The following is a 19,325-nucleotide window of genomic DNA, read 5'->3' as shown; positions in this document are numbered from 1 at the left end:
ACAGTGAGACTCTGTCTCAAAAAAAAAGAAAAAAAAATGACAACAAAGGATTTAGAATATTACATAAACTCAGCTCATGAAGCAGCAAGCAGGGCTTGAGAAGGACTCCAATTTTGAAAGAAGTTCTGCTGTGGGTAAAATGCCATCAAACAGCATCTCATGGTACACAGAAATCTTGTGAAAGAGTCAGTCGATACAGTAAACTTCATTGCTGTCTTATTTTGACATTGCTGCAGCTATTCTAGCCCTCAGCAAACACCACCTTGATCAGTCGGTAGCCCTCAGTGTGGAGGGCAGTCCCTCCACCAGGAAAAGATTACAACTCACTAAAGGCTCAGACGACTGTTACCAATTTTTAGCATTGAAGTATTTTTTAACTAATGTATGGTACCTTGTTATTATAGACATAATGCTAGTGCACACTTAGTAGACTGCAGTATAGTGTAAACACACTTTTACATTCACTGGGAAATAACAAAATTCATGTGATTCGCTTTACTGCTTTTGCCTGGAACTGAACCCACGATCTCTCTCAAGTACGACTGTACTGTACAGTATATTTAAAAATTTGTAAAATGGTGTGTCTTTTGGCATATAAATGGTCTTATCCTTATGAAAAGGGGGAAGGGTGGAAACTGTTGATTGTGATGGTTATGTTTATGGCATTGTTTGTGGTGATGGTTCCATGGGTGAATACTTATCTTCATATTCATCAAGACGTACACATTAAATATGCACTTTTGTATGCCAGTACCTCAATTTTTAAAATTATATAATTAAGAATTAACAATGAATACATATTTGCTAATTTATCAGTATATGTTAATTTTATTATTAGCCTTTATCTTCAAGTCTAGGTTGCTGTGTGAATACATTGAGGTGGCCATATTTCCTAAACCAAAATACATGTATCTCTGGAAATTTTTTCTGGAGTTTAAACTTGGGAGTGTAAGATGTTTTATAATATTATAACAATTGAACCACAATTCATTATGTGTTTAATTAATCACTTTTATTGGAAACAATAAAATTATACTCCACTGGGACAAAAAATATCTGGACACGAACAAAAATGAAAATACAACATTCCAAAACTCATGGGATGCAGCAAAGTGGTGCCAAGGGGGAAACTGACAGCTGTAGATGCTTACCTTAAAAAGGACAGATCTCAAATCAATAACCTAACTTCACACCTTAGGGAACTAAAAAAAAAAAAGAACTAATGAGAAACCAAAAACAAGGGAAGAAAATAAGAGATTAGAGACAAACAAAATATAGAAAATAGAAAAAAATGAATAAACCCAACACCGAGTTGTTCAGTCTTTCACCATGGGAACCCTCTACACTGTTGGTGAAAATGAACTGTATGTGATTTTGTAAAATGTAATACAGCTATGGAAAACAGTGGAGGGGTTCCTCAAAATATTAAAAATAGAATTACCATTTGATCCAGCAATCTGACTTCTATACATACAGTTGATCCTTGAACGACACAGGTTTGAACTGATGATCCATTTGTATGTGGACTTTTTCTAAACAAGTGAGAATAAAGAATTGTGGGAAGTGAAACCCGTGTAAACCAAAGGCTGACTGTACATGTGGGTTCCATGAGGCTGCCTGCAGGACTTGAGCACACTGACGGATTGATGTATACCCGGAATAATCATAGCAGGATCTCGAGGAGGTATCTGTACACCCATGCTCACAGCCAAGAGACGGAAGCAACCCGTCAAAGAACTGGAGCAGGTGCCCTCTGGGACAAGTTACTGCTCCCACCAGTGCCTGCAGGGTGCCTCCTGCAACCCACCACCCATCTGGAGGGGAGCACCCCCCGTATTCCTGCTGGTCTCCTTGCTGTGTGCTGTGAGTGGAGGGGCAGATGACTGGCCACCAGGACCTAATCTGGTTGGGCTTTCAGCCATGCTGTAATAGGAAAAGATTTCTGGAGTTCTTGAGAGGGGCATGGTATATTTTGCACATTGGAGAAATGCAAAATATTTGTGGCCAGAGGGCAAACTGGTTTATTAAAGATTGCTGTAAATACCTACCATCTCTTTTCCCGAGAGGTAGAATCTAGCTGCCCTCCAGCTGAGTTGGGGCTGCTCTTAGTGATGAGCTTGACTCAGAGAATGTGGTAGAAGAGATGCTCTGGGAACTCTTGAGGGGAGATCCTGAGATCTCACAGCTTCTGCCTGGGCCTCCTGGACACCTGCTCTGGGAGAAGTCAGATGAACCTGACCACCGTGAGACTACCAGACTAGGAGGATATCCATGCTGGCCGCAAGGAGGGGGCTGGATGCCTGTTCAATGTCCCCAGACACAAGTGTCCTAGCTGAGATGCGACACCATGAAGCAGATCAGAGGCATCAAGAAGCAGCCAAGCCACACTGCCTCATTCAGTTTGCTGACCCATAAACTTCTGACATAAGAACAAATAAGAACAAAAAAAATAAGAACAAATTCTTGGGTTAAAGCAGTAAGTTTTGTGGTAGTTTGTTACGCAGCAGAGACCTGGAAATTGAAAAAGTTATTAGAGATCCTAGGTAGTACCTTGGTTTGAAACATGAAGTGTGGGCTTTTGAATGGGTGCAGCAGAGAAAGATGAAGCTTTCTTGTCTCCTTTGGTGCTTAAAAGAGAACAATCTGGAAAATAGAAGGCCACAGGTTTCTCACTCTGCTCACGCTGCCCGCAGACACCGCTCCGCCCGCGTCACCTCGGACTCCAGCACCCGCTCGCGGAGCTTCTGGAACCAGCTGTTCCTGAAATCCACTCCGGCCCTCCGGGCAGCCAGCGTCTTCCGACTGCGGCCAGCGCGGCCCGAGCCGCCCTCCCGGACCGGCCCAGGCCGCGGCCCGCCTGAGAGCTGTCTTGTCTCTGCTCTCACCGAGTCAGGGGACAGCCAGGCCGACCCCCGGGCCCCTCGTTCACCCGGCACCAACCTTCAGGGACACAGACCCAGGCCCACACCCGAGGACAGCAGCGCGAGCACCGCAGAACCGGAACCCAGGGCGGAAGACGGCAGGCGTGGGCGGGGCTGCGCGTGCGCAGAGGGAACCCGGAAGCCCCGCCCCTGGCCCTGGGCTACGCGCGCCTTGGAGGAGAGACCACACTTCCCAGAAGGCTTTGCGGCCCCCGCCGGACCCAGGGGCGATCGGGTTACCAAGGAGACCAGCACCAGCGGGCTCCGGGCCGATCTCCATCCGCGTGACGGAGACGGGGAATCCGGTTCTCCATTAAAGCCAGGTTTGACTGCCGGGAACACTGTGGGAACCGTGGGGAACTCGAATGTGGGCCAATTAGTCGGTGATAAGTCGCCTTACTTTAAAAAATCTGGTACAGGTAATGCAGTTATAGAACAGGCACTCTTTATAGATACATTCTAAAGCATGTAAAATGTGTTTATTTCAAGTTTGTTAACAAATTAATGAGAAATTACAATGGAAGTCTCTTCCATTAAAGGATGTTTATTCTCGCTAAGCTGATTCGTGGGTCTTCAGTGGGTTCTGTTACACAGTCGGAGGAGAAAGCGCTCGCGCACCTGCTTGACTAGAGCAGCAGCCGCCTAGGGCAGGTGCACCTGTAATCCTCGTGCCAGTTCACACTTCCCGCAGCTGGCAATTACTTGCCCCGAATCTCCCAAGTTCCATCCATCCATCCATCAGATCTGTACATAATATATTGATTTTTGTGACATGGACCTGAACTTTGCCTTTCTGTCCGGTTTTTGCCACATACCAGGCAAGGAGTTCTGCACAGCGCTTTCTCAGAGCTCCGGCTACCAACGAAATTCCTCTTTAAACAGGGAAATGCCGGCTGGAGTGATCAGGGTTGATGGCTTGAGCGGTGGAAAGGGGGCGGGTGAAAGGGGGATAAGGTTTTGGGGTGGTTGGGTGGGGGTGTGTAGAGAGGCTTGACTCTTGCCCAAACCTGTCCCTGGTTTTGTCTTTTCCTAACGTTTTCCCTGCCTTGTTCAAATCCTGTATCTTTCTCTCTGATCCTACAATTGCCCCTCAATGACTCTATTCTGCAGATCTTGGGAATTGAGTCTTGACTCTCCCAGAACCCCGTTGCCTCAGACTGTGGAATCTCTAGCCTTCCTTTCTTATACCCTTGGAGCCCAGTCCTCTCTTAAACACTTACTGGTGTGACATCTGGGGATCCTTTAAATACAGAATGATTGGCAGGGGCTGGGTGGGGAGAATCAGTGCCAGATATTGGACCTTGTAGGACATGGACGGCCATTCCCTCTCTTTGTGTGCTTCAATCTTCTATCCATAAAAATGGAGACAGTAATATGCATTTGGTTGTGTAGACCTCACCCTGAGCCCGCCTCTAATAATGTAAAGGCCAATAATGCCATCCGTCCCCCACCCTCCCCATCGAGGGAAAGGCCCCAGAGCCGAGGGGAGGAGGCTCCGGGATGATACCTGGGTGTTTCCAACACTTGACATGCATTTTAGTTTTCACTGTTCCAAGGTTGTACTTCTGTTGTTAAAGTTATTCCCGAGTATTTTGTTTTTGGTTCTATTGTAATTAGAATTATTTCTTTAATTCCATTTTTCATGGTTCATTTCTTGTGTACAGAAGTACGGTTGAGGCCTGCCTGAGATCCCCTGCCTGGGCCAGGCTGCAGGGGTGGGATCTCAGCCCTCAGCCCCTCATGCCTGTGTGTTTCCATGTGGGTCAGCACAAGACTCTCTAGGAATCCCATGTGAGTCCCTTGAAGCCACTTCTTCTCCCACTTCTACATCCTCCCTGGCAGCACCAGGCCCAAACCACAGGGCCATCCCCAGGCCTCCTCCCTCTGACCTGCCACAACCAGTGCCAGCCCTGGTGGTGCTAAGGTCAGCATCGCGGTCCTGCTGCCCTCCTGCGTCTGCTCCGTAGTCAGGAGGAGCCCAGGTGAGACCAAGGTCGAGTCTTCCATCGATGTCCATGGTGTGTCTGGGAGCACCACAGTGGAGACCAGAGCAGCCAGTGTTTGTCCTCGGGAGTCCCAGGCACCAAGCAAGAGAATAGACAGAGTGGTCCGTTGCGGGGCATGGCGGGGACAGACCTGTAGAGCGGCCGCTGGTGCCTGATCCTCCAGATACAGGCCAGACTGTAGTGTTGGCAGCTTTCTCTGGTGTAGATATTTGCCCCAGGGCTGACTTCAATGAAACCAAATTTATGAATATTGGTCTTTTTTTTAAAAAATGGTGTCTACTCTGTCACCCAGCCTGGAGTGCAGTGGCATTATCTAGCTCACTGCAGCCTGGAACTCTTGGGCTCAAGGGATTCTCATGCCTCAGCCTCCCCAGTAGCTGGGACTACAGGTGTGCACCATGATGCCCAGCTAAAATTCCCGAGCACCAACAATCCATGAACCTCTGTACCACAGCACCTTGGGGGTGTGGGGTGACAGACGTCCAAGGGGAGGGAATGGCCAGTGCAGAGGCCTGGGGCGTGACGGTGGCTGGTGGGCATGGAGGGGCAGAGCAGTGAGACGTGGTGAGGCAGCAAATGACTGGATCCAGGTCGGCTGCTCTGAGGACTGGGGGAAGCTGGGAGGTGTGGACCAGGCTCCTTTCTGCTCCCAGAGTCCAGAGGGGCTGGCCGGGGAGATTGTGCCCTGGACAGCAGCAGGCAGCAGCTGCCTGAGGAAGGTGAGGCTGGGGCAGCAGGTGGCCCTTGTCTGTCCCTTCCCACCGTAGAGGAGCTGGTGGGACGTGAAGCATCGGCAGTGCTCCCTGTGTGGCCCGCGGGCCTTCCACTGTCACCGAGGGTCTTCCTCTGCAGCCAGGAGGAAGCGCTGGGGTGAGATGTGCAGGTGGAGGAGCGGCAGAGGGGAGGCCAGCGCCGACACCCCCACCATGGCGAGCTCTCGCTCTGTTAGCACCAGCCGGAGCCGACTGTTCAGAAGCACCTGGCTTCTCCCCCCCGCCCTCCTGCATCCTCTCCCGGGTGCCCCTGCGCGCGGCTCCCCTTCCCTTTCCTGGGTGAGCGGAAGCTCCCTGTGCTTCTCGCACAGCCTGCAGGACTGTGAGCCAAGTAGTTCTCTTTTCTTTATAAATCACGCTGCCTCAGGAGTTCTTTTAGAGCCACACAAGTGGACTGGGACAGAGTTGGTACCGAGGAGTGGCTGTTGCTATGAAGACACCTGAGAAGGTGGAGGCAGGCAGCAGGCGGAGGCTGGGGGACGCTGAGGGGCTCAGGAGGAGACAGGAAGATGAGGGAAATTTGGAGCTTCCCGGAGATGGGTTAAGTTGTGACAAAATGCTGCTAGACATCTGGACGGGGAAGGCCGCCGAGGTCTCAGATGGAGATGAGGAGCCCATTGGGTCTGTGCCCCAGCGCTGTGTGGAAGGCCGAACTTAAGCGCGATGACCTAGGGTACCTGGTGGAAGAAATCTGTAAGTGGCAAAGCCTTCGAGGACTGGCGTGGCTGCTCCTAACAGCCTCCTGCCAGACGCGCAGGAAACGAGCTCCCTAAGGGCGGAACTTGTGGTTGAAAGGGAAGCAGAGCTAACAATTTGGAAAATCCACAGCCTGGCAGCATGTTAGAGAAGGAAAGTGCGTTTTCAAGAGAGGAGTCCCAGAGCGTGGCTGAGGGCACAGGCTGCTGGAGGGATGGCGTGGATGGAAGGGCCCGGGGGCTAACGGCGGACGGCAGGACGAGGCCCAGAGCATGTCAGAGATCTCTGAGGCTGCCCCTCCCGCCAGGCCCGGAGGGTCTGCGCCCACCCTGGGATGATTTCTTTCATGCCTTCAGGTGGGTGTGAACTTCACGGATGCCCAGAAACAGCAAAGAAAAATGAGGATCGGTGCGCTGGGTTGGAAAGCCGGTCAGTCCCATGCTGTCGTGCCCCGGCTCGCTGGGAAAAAGATGGGTCTTTTGAGACCACGTGTAGTTTCTGCTCTCACGGACACACATATATAACTTGTGTGTGTCCCTCACACTGTGGTGGAACTCCTCAGTGTGCAGGAAGTCAGTCAATCAGGGCCTCACTTGTCTGCGTCCGAGGCGTGTTTCAAATTCCCGGAAATGCCTCACCGTTTAAGGCCAGTCATGGGAGTCAGGCTGCAGCTCTAGGGTCAAAGGGCGTGGAATCAAGGGCAAGGTGAGTGTGAGTTGTCACCTCCATTTGGGAAGCTGGCCGTGGTAGACACCAGATAATCTCCCACCATGGGCACAGACTAGAGAAATGCCCATACGTGTGCACCATGGTAACATACGGGCCTAGCCGGGTGCTAAGTCTTACGTGTCCATTTTAGCAAACAGTAGAGAACGCAGGTTTTCGGTAGAGACCGTGTGTGCTGGTTTGAATGGGTCTCCCGCAGTTCGCGTGTTGGAAACTCAGTCTTCCGTGCAGCAGTGTGAGAGGTGGGACGTTTGAGAGGGGATGAATTCGGGCGGGCTCTGCCCTCGTGGGAGGGTTAATGTTGTTGCTGAGGGAGTAAGTTTGTTCTCCCAAGTGCGGGCTGTCATAAAAGCGAGGTCGGCCCTGCCTTGCGCCAGGGGATGACCCAGCACGAAGCCTCCCCACACGCCGGCACCGCGCCCTCGCACTTCCCCGCCTCTGGAGCCACGAACTAAATAAATTTCCTTTCCGTGTAAACTACCCAGTGGGGCGGGGGAGGGGGGGTTCTTCTATTGCAACTTAAAACAGGCCAATGCAGAAAACTGGTGCTGGGAAGCGGGGCTGTTGCTATGACAAGTGCCCGAACTCGTGGAAGCAGCTCTGGGGCCGGGCAATGGGTGGAGGCTGGAACGTTTGAAAGCGAGTGCTGAAGACAGCCGGTGTGGCCGTCAGTGAGGCGTCGGGGGGCGTCTGGTACCATATCGGGAGGAGAGAAGACTAGGGAGAGCCTGGGACTGCTTAGAGGTTGCTTTTTCTACCAGAGCGCTGGTGGGAATGTGGGCAGTGAAGCCCATTTCGATGGGGTCTCGGACGGACATGAGGACAAGGTATGAGGAACTGGAGCGAAGGCCACCCTGCTTATGCATTTGCAGAGGGCTTGGCGGAGTTGCGCGGACGCTCTAAGGCTTCATGGAAGGTGGAATTCAAGAGTGATGAACTTTTTCAGAACCAGGAACTAATCACTCTCTGCAGTTTGGGTCAGAAAGAGGCCAATGTCCACACTCTAAGGTCTACCTCTCCTCTGTGAGCAATCAAATGTCACCTTGCACTATGGTGAGTTCCTGGCCAAGGAGGACATTTGTGGCTTTTGCTGCCCTGAATCCAGTTCACAACTTCTCTTTGGGAGAATGACTCTTTCCCAACCCTCAACCCCTGATCTTTCCTTGTAGCTGGGCCTCCAGGCCCCCAGAGTGGCATGTGACAGTCGGCCAAGGAGACTAAATTCTGACACTGTTTGAACTATTGGGGAAGGGGACACCAATCTGTAAGTACAGAGGGCTGGAGCACTGCAGGCATTTTGTCATCATGAGGAGAAGAGCCTGCCTGGGAATGACATAACACCAGGGCTGGACTACAGTGAGGCCAGTGAGGTACCTGGGATGAAAAATTTAAGGAGGTATCACTCTCAGGGTTGCACAAGTGCAGGTGGGCCCTGGGCTGAGATGGGGAATAAAACAGTTCCTGATGACGTCTGAGCTCCTGGGTCCAGCTGTGCCTGAAGCCTGTTGACTCCTAAGTTATTTGGTGTGTGAAGCGGCACATTTTCTTTTGCTCAAGCCAGTTGGAGTTGGATTTTCTGTTTCTTGCAACCAACAGAGCCCTTATAATATACCTGCCCCTGTGGTACTCCCCGCTAGGTAGGGAGGAGGCGCTTGGCCAGTCTCTTTGCCTGAGAATCTTAAAATGGTGTCCCAATGTCAGAGCACCTGTCTCCAAGATCTCTATATTCTTCTCCTAAGGGGCCTGCTGTGTCTCACTGCAAGTGGAACTCCTCCTGTTCACCTTTGCGGTCCCCAAAGTCCCCCAGGTGGGACTGTCCTGCCAGCTGGGCTGATCTGGGGGCCCCCCCATCCAGGAGCGGTCAGCAGAAAGCCAGGAGACCACCGAGAAGAGGCGTGAGGTCGAGGGGGGCTGTTTTAGTTTCAGAGGAACCCGCAGTGCAGAGAGATGACAGGTGGTTGTTAGAAAAATGTGTGTGATGGTCTCAGGCCTAGGAGGGCAGCGTGTCTGTGGTTCTAAAATGAAATTAAGTTTTCTGAAAGCTGAGGCTGCTCGTGGCGCAACCCTCGTAAATATGCATGGGGTTTCCAGGTGAGAGCCAAGGGGTGGGCCAGGCATTCTCCGCCTGCCTGTGCCACGTCTCTGTGCCGCGAGGCCCTAAGCATCCCAGGACTGGGGTGGCCTGGGGGGAGGACATTCTCCATATTTTGTCTGCCCCTCCCATGCCCTCTTCCCCCGGCCACAGGCTTACTTTTGTGCTCACAGCCGATACATTTTGAATAAAAGGTTGTGTTCTGATAAACACGCATAAACCATCCTGTATTGCAGAATTACAGAGAAAACCAGAATTTCCTGTAAGAGACACAATAATGCCTCCTAAAGATGTTCATGTCCTGATCCCCCAAACCTGTGCTTATGTCACCTTATGTGGCCAAAAGAACTTTGCCGACGTGATTAAATTGAGGACCTCGAGGTGGGGGTATCATCTGGGGTTATCTGGGTGGGTCTAATGTAGTCAGAAGGGCCCCCGTGAGAGGCAGGCAGGAGGGTCCGCGTCTGGCGGCAGGCAGAGGTTGGAGGTCGGAAAGGGGCCGAGAGCCAGGGAATGCTGGCGGCCTCCAGGTGCTCGAAGAGGCCACGGATTTCCCCCTGGAGCCTCCAGGAGGTGGACAGCCCTTCCCGTCTCAAGAATCGTAAGGGGCCAAGTCTGTGTTTCTGTCTGTTACCAAGTTAGCGGTAATTTGTCACAGCAACTGCAGGAAGCCTGTCCTCTTACTGTGTAAATAACCGCAGCAGTGTGCTTGGCAACTGTACCCGCAGGTGCTGAGAGATGACGACAGATGCCCCTGGCCCAGGTGTGACCTCTGGGGCTGCAGGGGATGACCTACAGAAGGGGCTGGCCGGAGGGAGGGAGGGAGGCTCAGGCCCGGCTCCTCTCCATGCGGCACCTGGGTTGGAGACCTCCACGCTGGCTAAAGCACTGCCGGGTGCTCCAGGAAGTGTTCTTGGTTAGGATGCCACACTTGCAACCTCAGAGATCTCTGGGGCGGATTGAAAAGTAGGCTAGGGAATCCCAACATGTGATGGAAACACAAAGGGGGCACCGCCCTTCACCCTGTAAAATTCCACTGTGCCGCCTTTTGCTCACCTGGCCCCACCTGCACTGCCTCAGACTGGCAGGATTTACCTCTGTTTCTGTGGCTCTGCCCTCCCTGGGAAGAAGGACTCCTCTGCCGACACTCCTTTGCACCCTGTCTACGTGGAAATCACAATAAACGGGGTTTGCGCAATCTATTTATGCAAAACACTGAGTTTATTGCTCACTAAGATTGAAGTCTACAGCAAACCTCGCTTTGCTGGTCTACTGCGTAGCACATTGGGAGGATGTGTAGTTAATGATACAGTATGAACTAGATAGCTCGGTTCTTATAATAATTTTGTTATGGTCAATCTAAGCCTAATGTCCTTTTTTCATAGTATTTTCTGCTATCCTAAATCTTTCCTCTGAAAAGCAATAATGGGAAGGCCATCAGCAGAGCTTATGGGAGACGGTCGTGCTTAAAGCAACCCCGATTAGCGGATGATGGCACTGCTGCCCCTTCGGAATGAGCTGGCGCTGGAATGTTCCCTGGCCCAGTGATTTGCACTCCATCTGCAAGGCCACCGGCTCTGACCGTCAGCGCTCCTGACGGACGCGCCTCCCCGACTCTGGCACCCGCAGGCTGAGGGCAGGGGACAGCGGCTTTGCCACACTGGCCCTCTCCTTTCCCTTTGCTGCCCAGGGTGGGCTACAAAGGGGCGAGACGCCCGCTTGCAGAGGCCTGTGCTGAGGCGGGCCCCGAGCAAACACCCTGCACTGCCGTCTGGTTCATTCGCGAGATTTTCAGAGGAGGTTCTTCAGGCACGACTGGACACAGGCAGGCACAGCCAATTCTTCTAGCACTTTCTGCAGCTCTGCCAGTAATCCGAGGGGGACTCTTTGTGCTATGTCCAGGCTGATGGGAGTTCCCTTTGTTGAGGACGCCCACCCCAGCAGCACGGTCAGCCGAAGGTCTCCCTGGCTACGCTCCTGGGCCATGTGCAGGGCGCTGCTTGGAGGGCCGGACGTCCTGCCCAGAGCATTTGTCTAAAGCCTCACATGTTAGAGCAGCATCATTCCCCAAGCTCGGGGGGTCACCCGGATTCACAAGGCGTGGGAGTCCTGCCCAAGGTGACAAAGGAGGTTTGAGCTTCTGCGAGTTGTCCCTCCCTCCGAGGCCGTGAGTAGAAACAGGAGGGTGTCAGATAAGCTTAGAAGCTCCAGGAGTTACAAAGTGCAGAGGGTGACACCAGTCCATTGTGTTTGTTTCCTTGGGCTGACTTTTCCCTCACAGTTCTGGAGGCTGGAAACCCAAGTTCAAGGTGTTGTCTAACGTGTCATCAGAGCACGTCTCACCTTTCCCTCTGCTGCTGTCGTTCCCGAGGTGCAATAGGGAAGTGATTATCAAAGAGATGAATTGTGGGAGCTGATGACGTCATACACAAATGTTCACTTCTCAATTGTCTTAAATTCAGCAAAATACATGATGGTGGATCTGTGCGTTCTGCCAGCATTATGGAATCCACACTCGTGTCGTGGACACGCGCCAATCAACATCGTCAACAGTCGTCAATAAAAATGAATCTTTTGGATTTTGTAGGAAGGTGCCCTTTATGCTCTGTTCTCCTTTAGTTTTAGGGAGAGGTGTTATATTGGTTTGTTATAAATTTCAACAGCAGATGCATTTGTTCTCCCTGATCAATCTTGGATATTCAAATATTTCTTGGCCAGGTGGTGTCCTGCTGGCGTTTTACGGACACTTGAACCTGGAGTTGATTTTACTTCACTAATCCCGGGACCCGGGACTCAGAGAACTCATCTTTTTATTTTTTTATTTTCTATTTTATTGTGGTAAAATACACATAAAATTTGCCATCTTAACCCGTTTTAAGTGCACGGTGCAGTGGCATCAGGCACATTCGCAGTGTTGTGCAGCCGTCCCCTTCCTCCACCCACCATCTCTAGAACTTTTTCACCCTCTCAGACAGACTCCCTCCCGGTTAAACACTGACTTCCTGTTCCCTAAGCCGTCTTAGGGCTCAAATCATTTGCCCACCAAAGGCCGTTTGTACAGCTGACAGCGTGTGAACAATGCTTGTATTGGCACCGAACGTGACATTTGACGATTTCCCCAGGGCTTGAGGCCGCAGGTGCGGCCCTGCCAGCTCCCTGGCTGTGGGGCGGGGCCTGTGCTCAGTGGCCGCGATGAGCCAGCCCACCTGGTCACACTCCCAGTCCTCTCTGCCTCCCACCCACTGTCACTTACCTTCTGTATGCCTCTGTCTGATACTCTGGGACGTGGAGACTGATGAGTCCTCCTTCCGGATAGTGTGGGATGAATTGTCCTCCCATATAGGTCTGCATACAGTAAGTGCTCAGTACATGACGTAGGAGATGTATGCATAAGGTGGAGTGTGCAAATGAGTGCTCTGTAGATGGTGTGTGTTCCCAGTGGCACCGCTCCCTCCGGAAGCAGGGTTTCCGGAGCCCAGCGTTCAGGCAGTGCCGTCCCTGGGTGAAGCTTCCTCCAACACAGGGGTGCGCGGTGTCCACCCCACCCTCGGGCCAACGAGCCTTTTTTGCCTTTTCCTGGGTCCACAGATTACCCAGCCCTGCCCGTGGGGGTGGAGATAAAGCTGCTCCTTTCCCGCCAACGTCTGGTGCGTCCCCTGCAGACCCAGGCGACGAAGGGCGTTGGCCCTTCACGGCGGGCAGGTGGGTGGGCGCACAGAGCCCGCCAGCTTCCCTGGGCTGAAAGCAAATGGATCTTTAACTTCAGGTCTAAAAAAACTTGTAAGCAAGTGATTTGACCTTTGGTTCTAGCATTTGCTGCCATGTCCTTTTATTATCTGCCAAGGCGGCAGCTCCCCAGGGTGGCCCTGCCTGACAGGTGGGGGCTGGAGAGACTGGTTTCTACCGAGGCTGGTGACATGCAGCGCAGAGGTTCTGGCCTGCGGCACCGGACGTTTGCTCCTTACACGGCTGCTGGGGAGGCTGGACGCGGCTCACGGTGATGTGGGACTGAGCCGTCGGCTGGGGAGAGCGGACGGGGTTCCAGCAGAGTGAATGAGGGACCCTGATGCAGTTAATAGCCCTTCCAAGGAGAGTCACCGCATGGACATCGGTCCCCCACTTGTAAAATGAGGGGTCTCTGATCCTTTCATGAGAAAGGGTCCTGTTTTTCATTATCCATCCACGGAATCCACGTTCTAAGCAAAGAGGCATTTGTGTGCGTGTACACACACACACACACACACACGCACGCATACACACACACATGCACACACACACGTACGCATACACACACACACACGCACACACACAGGGTTTGTAGAAACAAGATGATGTTGCACAAGGCGTCGTCTCTGTCTTCACTGTGTGCGTGGAAGCCGGCTTATACCGTCGTTATTAATGGCCGCATTAGGGTTCCACTGAATAATCAATGTATCATCATTTCCATAACCACCTCCATAATCACGGGTGTTTGGGTTGTTTCACCGTGATTCGAATATTTATCTTTTGCGCGGCTGTCTAGTGATCTGCCTGGGACGGGTTGCCAGGAAAGGCACGCTGGGCCCACGGGAATACGCGTGTTAGCCTGGATTTCCGTTGCTCCACTGGCCTGCGTCGTGGCCGTCTCCATGGCCCTCCCGGTGGTGGCGCACCTGGAAATCTTTGCCCCTCCCATACGTGGGCAGTGAAGTCCATGCTCCTTTTACACTGGAGTCTTTGAAGCATTCTGTCGCTGTCCTCAGGACTTTAAAGCCGCTCCCCTGTGCTGCTCACTTCCTCACAGCGCGGGGGACCAGCTTGTCCCGCGCTTCCTGTTTGACGCGTTCGGAGGCCTGGTCCTCCCTCGCTGGCCGCGCGGGCACCTGGATGGGAGGCGCAGGGAGGAGGGCAACAATGGGATCTTTATGTCAACAGCAAGGTGTTGGAAATCATTGGGGAAATAAAAATCGGATGCGTCACCATCCCTCCTCGATCAGGGCCGAGTCGGCGGCACGGCGCAGAGAGGGTGACAAATGGCCAGCAGCGGAGGGTGGGTAAGTGGTGGAAAAGATTTATGATCGCTCGCTCCTGCGCGAGAAGGACGGGGAGGCCGTGATGAGAGAAGTTGAAGGGCATTTAATTTAAAAAGAACTTTCTGGCCAGCCGTTGAGTGCGCTGCGAGGAGGAAGCGCCGTGTGCGGAGACGGCCGCTCCCTCTCAAGCGTGACGGCAAATTCGCTTCCTCCTGATCCTCTCAGCATCCTCCGATGCTCGAATCACGTCCACAGAGGCGGGTCTGTGGAGACAGCCCTGCTGCTCAGGGAGGACGGGCCCACACAGGCGTGGACAGACACACGCAGGGGAGCCCAGCGAGGCCAGTTCTGCCAGGGGCTGGGCTGGGCCCCCCACGTTGGCCCTCGCAGCCCCCAGGCCTGCTCAGTCCCCCACTCCGTTCTGTGCCTCCCACCCGCTTTCCTCCTGGCAGCTGCACCCCGCCGGTCCCTGCTAGAGACTCCCCAACAAGAGCTCCCCGAGCCCAGCTTCCTGCTGCCGGGGCTGGGTGGGGACGAGGCTGAGCAGCCGTCCCTTCGGACTACACTGGCGCCTCTGACCTCACGCCCACGGCGTCCAGAGCCTTGCAGAGGCAGCCGACTCTGGCCCGCACTTCTAAGGGAGGCCTTCTGACCCCGCCCAGGAACCTGCTCGAAACTCTGGGGAAGAGACACAGGAGACCCGAAGAGGACATGCCATGGTGCCCTGGCTGGGACGGGGGCATGAGGCCCCCCCGGGCAGGCTGGACTCAGGGGAGGAATGACCACCTAGGGCCTGGCTGGAGGGGGGTGTGCCAGACCCAAGGTGGGACCACGGTCAAGGGTCTGGCCTTTTTACCTGGCGGGAGCCCTGCACCTGGCGGGCCCTGGCCGGCCACAACCCGGAGACCCCAGCCCTGTGGGGATGCCCCGGCAGGGCCAGCCCGTCCCAGCACCGGCCTCCTGGGAAGAGCTGACGGGGCCGTGGAGCAATGCGAGGTCTTGGGGGTGGGATCGCTTTGAAAATCCCTCTGTGGTTGTCAGGTGTCCTGAGGAAGGTTTGGGTTGAGTGAGGACGTGTCCCCTGCCTGCCCTGCGGATTTCTGAGGGGGGGCTCCTGGCTGCCACTCGGAGGGGGAGCACTGAAGGACGTAGGTCGGGGCTGCTCCCTGTCCGTGCGGGTTCTGAGGACGGACGTTCCCAGACCACGTCCCCCTGCTGGGACTTCTGCCTAAACACAGAGCCTAGTGTCAGGTCCCTCCGAGAGCACCGTGTCTCTTTGTTCTGACTTTGTCAGAAGTCACCTTGCATTTTAATGACAGAGTATTCCTTCAGGACTATGGCTTTGTTGGTTAATTGAGTGTCACTGGTATTTTTCTGAAAAATACATTTTTTTCCAAAATGTGGTGTTATATTTAGCTTTTCAACAAATTGCCTGAAACCTTTCTCACCATTGTGTTTTATTGTTCATAAATTGAAAATCTTGATATCTGTAATTATCTCTTTTCTATAGACCATACTATCATAATTAACCTAGTAAATCCAGAGACAATTCTTCTAAATGGGGGGTTGTTTTAACTTTTTTGCCTCGGGGAGATGCGTATACATTCCAACAGAGCAGGGCTCAGGAGAGGGCGGGCCGCTGCTGGTGTCTTTCGGCTTGACCCTGTGCTGAAGGGTGGAGCTCGGACCAGCTCTGCTGTGCCTCTCAGGCCGCGAGGCCCGGCCCCGGCAGAAGCTGGGAGCAGAGATGGGGTCCACCCCGCCCAGCTGGACTTACTTTGCTGCAGCTCTTACTAATACTACTTTATTAAAATAAAAAACGTGAGGCAAACGCTAAACTGGAGGGACCCCGGGCGAGCAGGTACCGACTGGATGGCCCTGGGCAGAGCGGGAGGTGGGTGGGCTCAGTGCTCCCCGGAGCAGACCTGGGCACACAGTGCACCTGGGGGTCACCTACCTCGGCCGCTGCAGCTGGCCCAAGACCTACAGAGACTCTGCGGGGAGAGGGTTCTGGAAGGATTCTGGAAGAAGGCCTGGCATGACCAGGGGTGTCAGGCTGCTGCTCGTGCAGGTGGGGAGGGAGGCCGTGTGCCCCCCCACCCCGTTCTGGTCCTAAATGCAGACGGTGCAGCAACGCCCTGTTCATGGCATCGCAGACCTGCCCGGGCACTTCCTTAGACTCTCCAAAATGCAGTGGTCAAAGGTCGCGCCCACTGCCCGGAAGTGTGTCCTCCATCTATGGCGGTGCCAGCACAGCCCTTTCCGGAAGGCAGGTTCCTGGTCAGACTTCACTTCTCAAATGAACCGTGTGGTGGCTTCCGAGGGCGACCGTGACGAGTTACCAGGGACTGAGGGGCTGAGCACAGCAGATACTCGCGGTCTCGCAGTTCCGGAGGCTGGAATCCAAGATCAAGCTGTGGGTAGGGCTGGCTCCTTCTGGGCGCTGCAGGAGCACCTGTTCCGTGGCCCTCCCCGCTCTGGCAGCCACCCCCGTCCTCGGCTTGTGGACGCATCCCCGCTCCTTTCTCTTATGGGGACACCCGTCATTGGATTTAGGGTCCACCCTAGACCCAGAATGATCTCATACTGACATCCTTAACATGGTCACGTCTGCAAAGGCCCCATTTCCAAATCGGGCCACACTCACAGATGCGGGGGTTGAGACGTGGGTCCACAAGGGAACCCGCTACCCTCGACTTCCACATCTTCCCTTGAACTGCTGTGTTTCCAAGCTGAGGGGTTGGATCATAGCCCAGCTGGAAGGCAGCCACCAGCAGGGTCTGTTCTCGGGAGGCAGCCTCAGGGCTGGGTGGGCTGGGTGTTCCCGCAGCCAGACAGCTGGGGCTGGGGCCACGGCCAGCCCTGGCTCCAGGTCAAGGAAGCCCATGGCCACCCTGCCCCGAGTCCCTGCTACCTTGCCCTCAGAGCCTGTGCACGTGGCTGGGGCCAGGCTGTTTTCCAGCATCTTCCCTGACAAGCTTCATCCTCAGGGATATTTTTCTACGGCAGAAATGGAGACAAACAGAAACAACTGTATGGGGACTTTTTTCCTCTTTCTGAATGTGACATTAGAAAACACAAGAAAGTTAAACTACACCCTGAGTTGGGGGAGGGTGGTGACAGTCCTGTCTGTGTCTCCAGGTTGGAAGTGATGGATTAGCTCTGCATTGTCGCCGAGGAGGCTCAGCGGCCGGGCGGCTATGGGGAGGGCGCTGGGCGCTTCTGCCGGCAGAAGAAGCCGCTCCCTCCCGCTCGGAGGCCCCCTGGCTTTGTCAACTCTTGGCAGTCCTGGTCCTTGGGAATCAGCCCGAACACGTGCACACACAGCCATCTCCGGGGACCTTTCTGCTGTGTCCCCGCGTCACACAATGGGAAGCGGGAGGTACAAGAATTCCCGTCCAGAGCTGGCCCTTGTCCAACACACAAAACGGAGCTGATGAGACGAAGCAGCCGTGTGCTGGGCGCCTCCGCCCTCTCCAAAGCCTCTCCCGGTTTCTGGGGGCTGTGGTGATGGGTCCAGCGTCATCCTTGGGTCACGTCGGGGCCGAATGCTCATCACAGGCCTCCCGCAAGAACGGGCTGAGCCAAGGTGTTTCCAGGAAAATGTGGGCTTTTCTGCTTAAAGGTCGTGATTCCCTACAGGATTTTCTGTTCTTCCCCAACTCCAGACCCTCTGGCTGCAAGGACAGAGCCGTGCTGGAACAGGAAGCTGGACAAGCCCGGAGTGCACGCGCCCTGTCAAGGATGCAGATGTCTGCCTACTCCCACCCCCGCGGCGGCCCCCGCCCGCTTGCTGTGGGTGCGCCGGGGGCGAAACGGAGGAGGAAGCTTCTGCCAGCCGCTTCTTCAGCACGGAGCAGGCGGATCCAGGCGCGAAGCCGCAAGGAGACAGGAGCTGGAGGCCCGGATTGCGTCGGTCCAGGCCAGGGATGTAGTACCAGGTGTGGCTGTGGGGCCGTGTGTGCTTCCCTGGAGAGAGCGAGACACAGATAGGAGAATCAGCGAGAACATCACTCGTCCCTCCCGGCTCACCTGGCTCCTTCCTGACTCAGTGGGCTCATCTGTAAGTGGAAATCGTTTCCCCACCTGCCTCCCACGGCTGTTGTCCACGTTAAGTGAGAAAGTGGGTGATGAGATGCCGAAGGTGGGGATGCCCGGAGGAGCGGCAGCCGTGCAAAACCGCAAGGCTCTGACGTCTTGGATGCTCACTGTCCCCCGCCAGGCCGGCTGGGGACACCTCCGAGTGTCGTTGTGACCTCAGTGAGTACCTTGAATATCTCTAAACAAATCAAGTTCGATTTAGGGTAAGGAAACACGGGAGGCGGGGCGGTGGTGGGGCTGGACAGCAGAGCTCCCCCTGCCACGGCATGGCCACCCCCACCCCTGGTCTCCCCATTTCTCCAGCTTTCAAGGCTGAGCTCTGCAGAGCGGGTGTGGGAAGCACGTGTTAGATTATTGTATCTGAAATCGTTACATAAAATGTTATTATAACTGTTTTCCATTTAAAATAAAACAAATGAATATTTACCAACAGAGATGGAGATGGGCCCCCTCCCTTGGTCTCTGTGTCAGACAGTCACGCTTCACCTGCAGTCCCCGGGGAGCCCCCACGCAGAGAGCACAGAGAGGGACCCCGCCGTGGGCTGCTCTCGGTGGGCTGCGCAGCGTCGCCGCCCACGCAGGCCAGTGAGGGGTTTGTGGGTCGCTGCATCCCGGCTATGGGAACCATCCCGCTCACCAAGTGGGCTCTGAAGAGTCCTGAGGAGAAGACCGTGGGTGGAAGATGTTACTCATGATGCCAGCAGGGTCTGGCAACGAGAAACGGAGACACTTCTGTGCCCGGGACGAGCTCTTCACCAGCGACATAGTCAGGAAGACAGCCAGAAAAATCAGTGAGGCTCCAACTGGGTTTGACAAGAAGAAATTGGGCCAACGGATTCGACGTTATTAGGAAGGCTGCGCGAGATACAGATTTACAGTCCCTGTTCTTTCTGAAAATGAATCGTACGGAGGGTGGTTTGCATAGAACAGCTGCACACACCTCCACGACCTGCGCCCACCTCCACGACCTGCACCCACCTCCACGACCTGCGCCCACT

The 19,325-nt window shown here is 54.2% G+C and overlaps 1 protein-coding gene across 1 annotated transcript in view; it reads right to left on the bottom strand.

The window, feature by feature from the left end:
* The window catches only part of LOC105821409, a 24,741-nt gene extending 5,804 nt beyond the window's left edge, over nt 1-18,937 (bottom strand). Inside the window, exons 1-4 of the mRNA XM_012658112.1 lie at nt 18,814-18,937; nt 18,021-18,195; nt 8,880-8,957; nt 2,715-2,940 (exon numbers count right to left, since the gene is read on the bottom strand). Coding sequence (XP_012513566.1) covers nt 2,715-2,940; nt 8,880-8,957; nt 18,021-18,195; nt 18,814-18,937 — 603 coding nt within the window. The remainder of the gene's footprint in view (nt 1-2,714; nt 2,941-8,879; nt 8,958-18,020; nt 18,196-18,813) is intronic.
* Nucleotides 18,938-19,325: the final 388 nt, after the last annotated feature.

Source organism: Propithecus coquereli, unplaced genomic scaffold (assembly GCF_000956105.1).
Source record: "Propithecus coquereli isolate 6110/MARCELLA unplaced genomic scaffold, Pcoq_1.0 Scaffold572, whole genome shotgun sequence".
NCBI classification, from domain to species: Eukaryota; Metazoa; Chordata; class Mammalia; order Primates; family Indriidae; genus Propithecus; species Propithecus coquereli.
The sequence above is the reverse complement of the archived record's forward strand: the minus strand, read 5'-3'. Positions and strand labels throughout refer to the sequence as shown.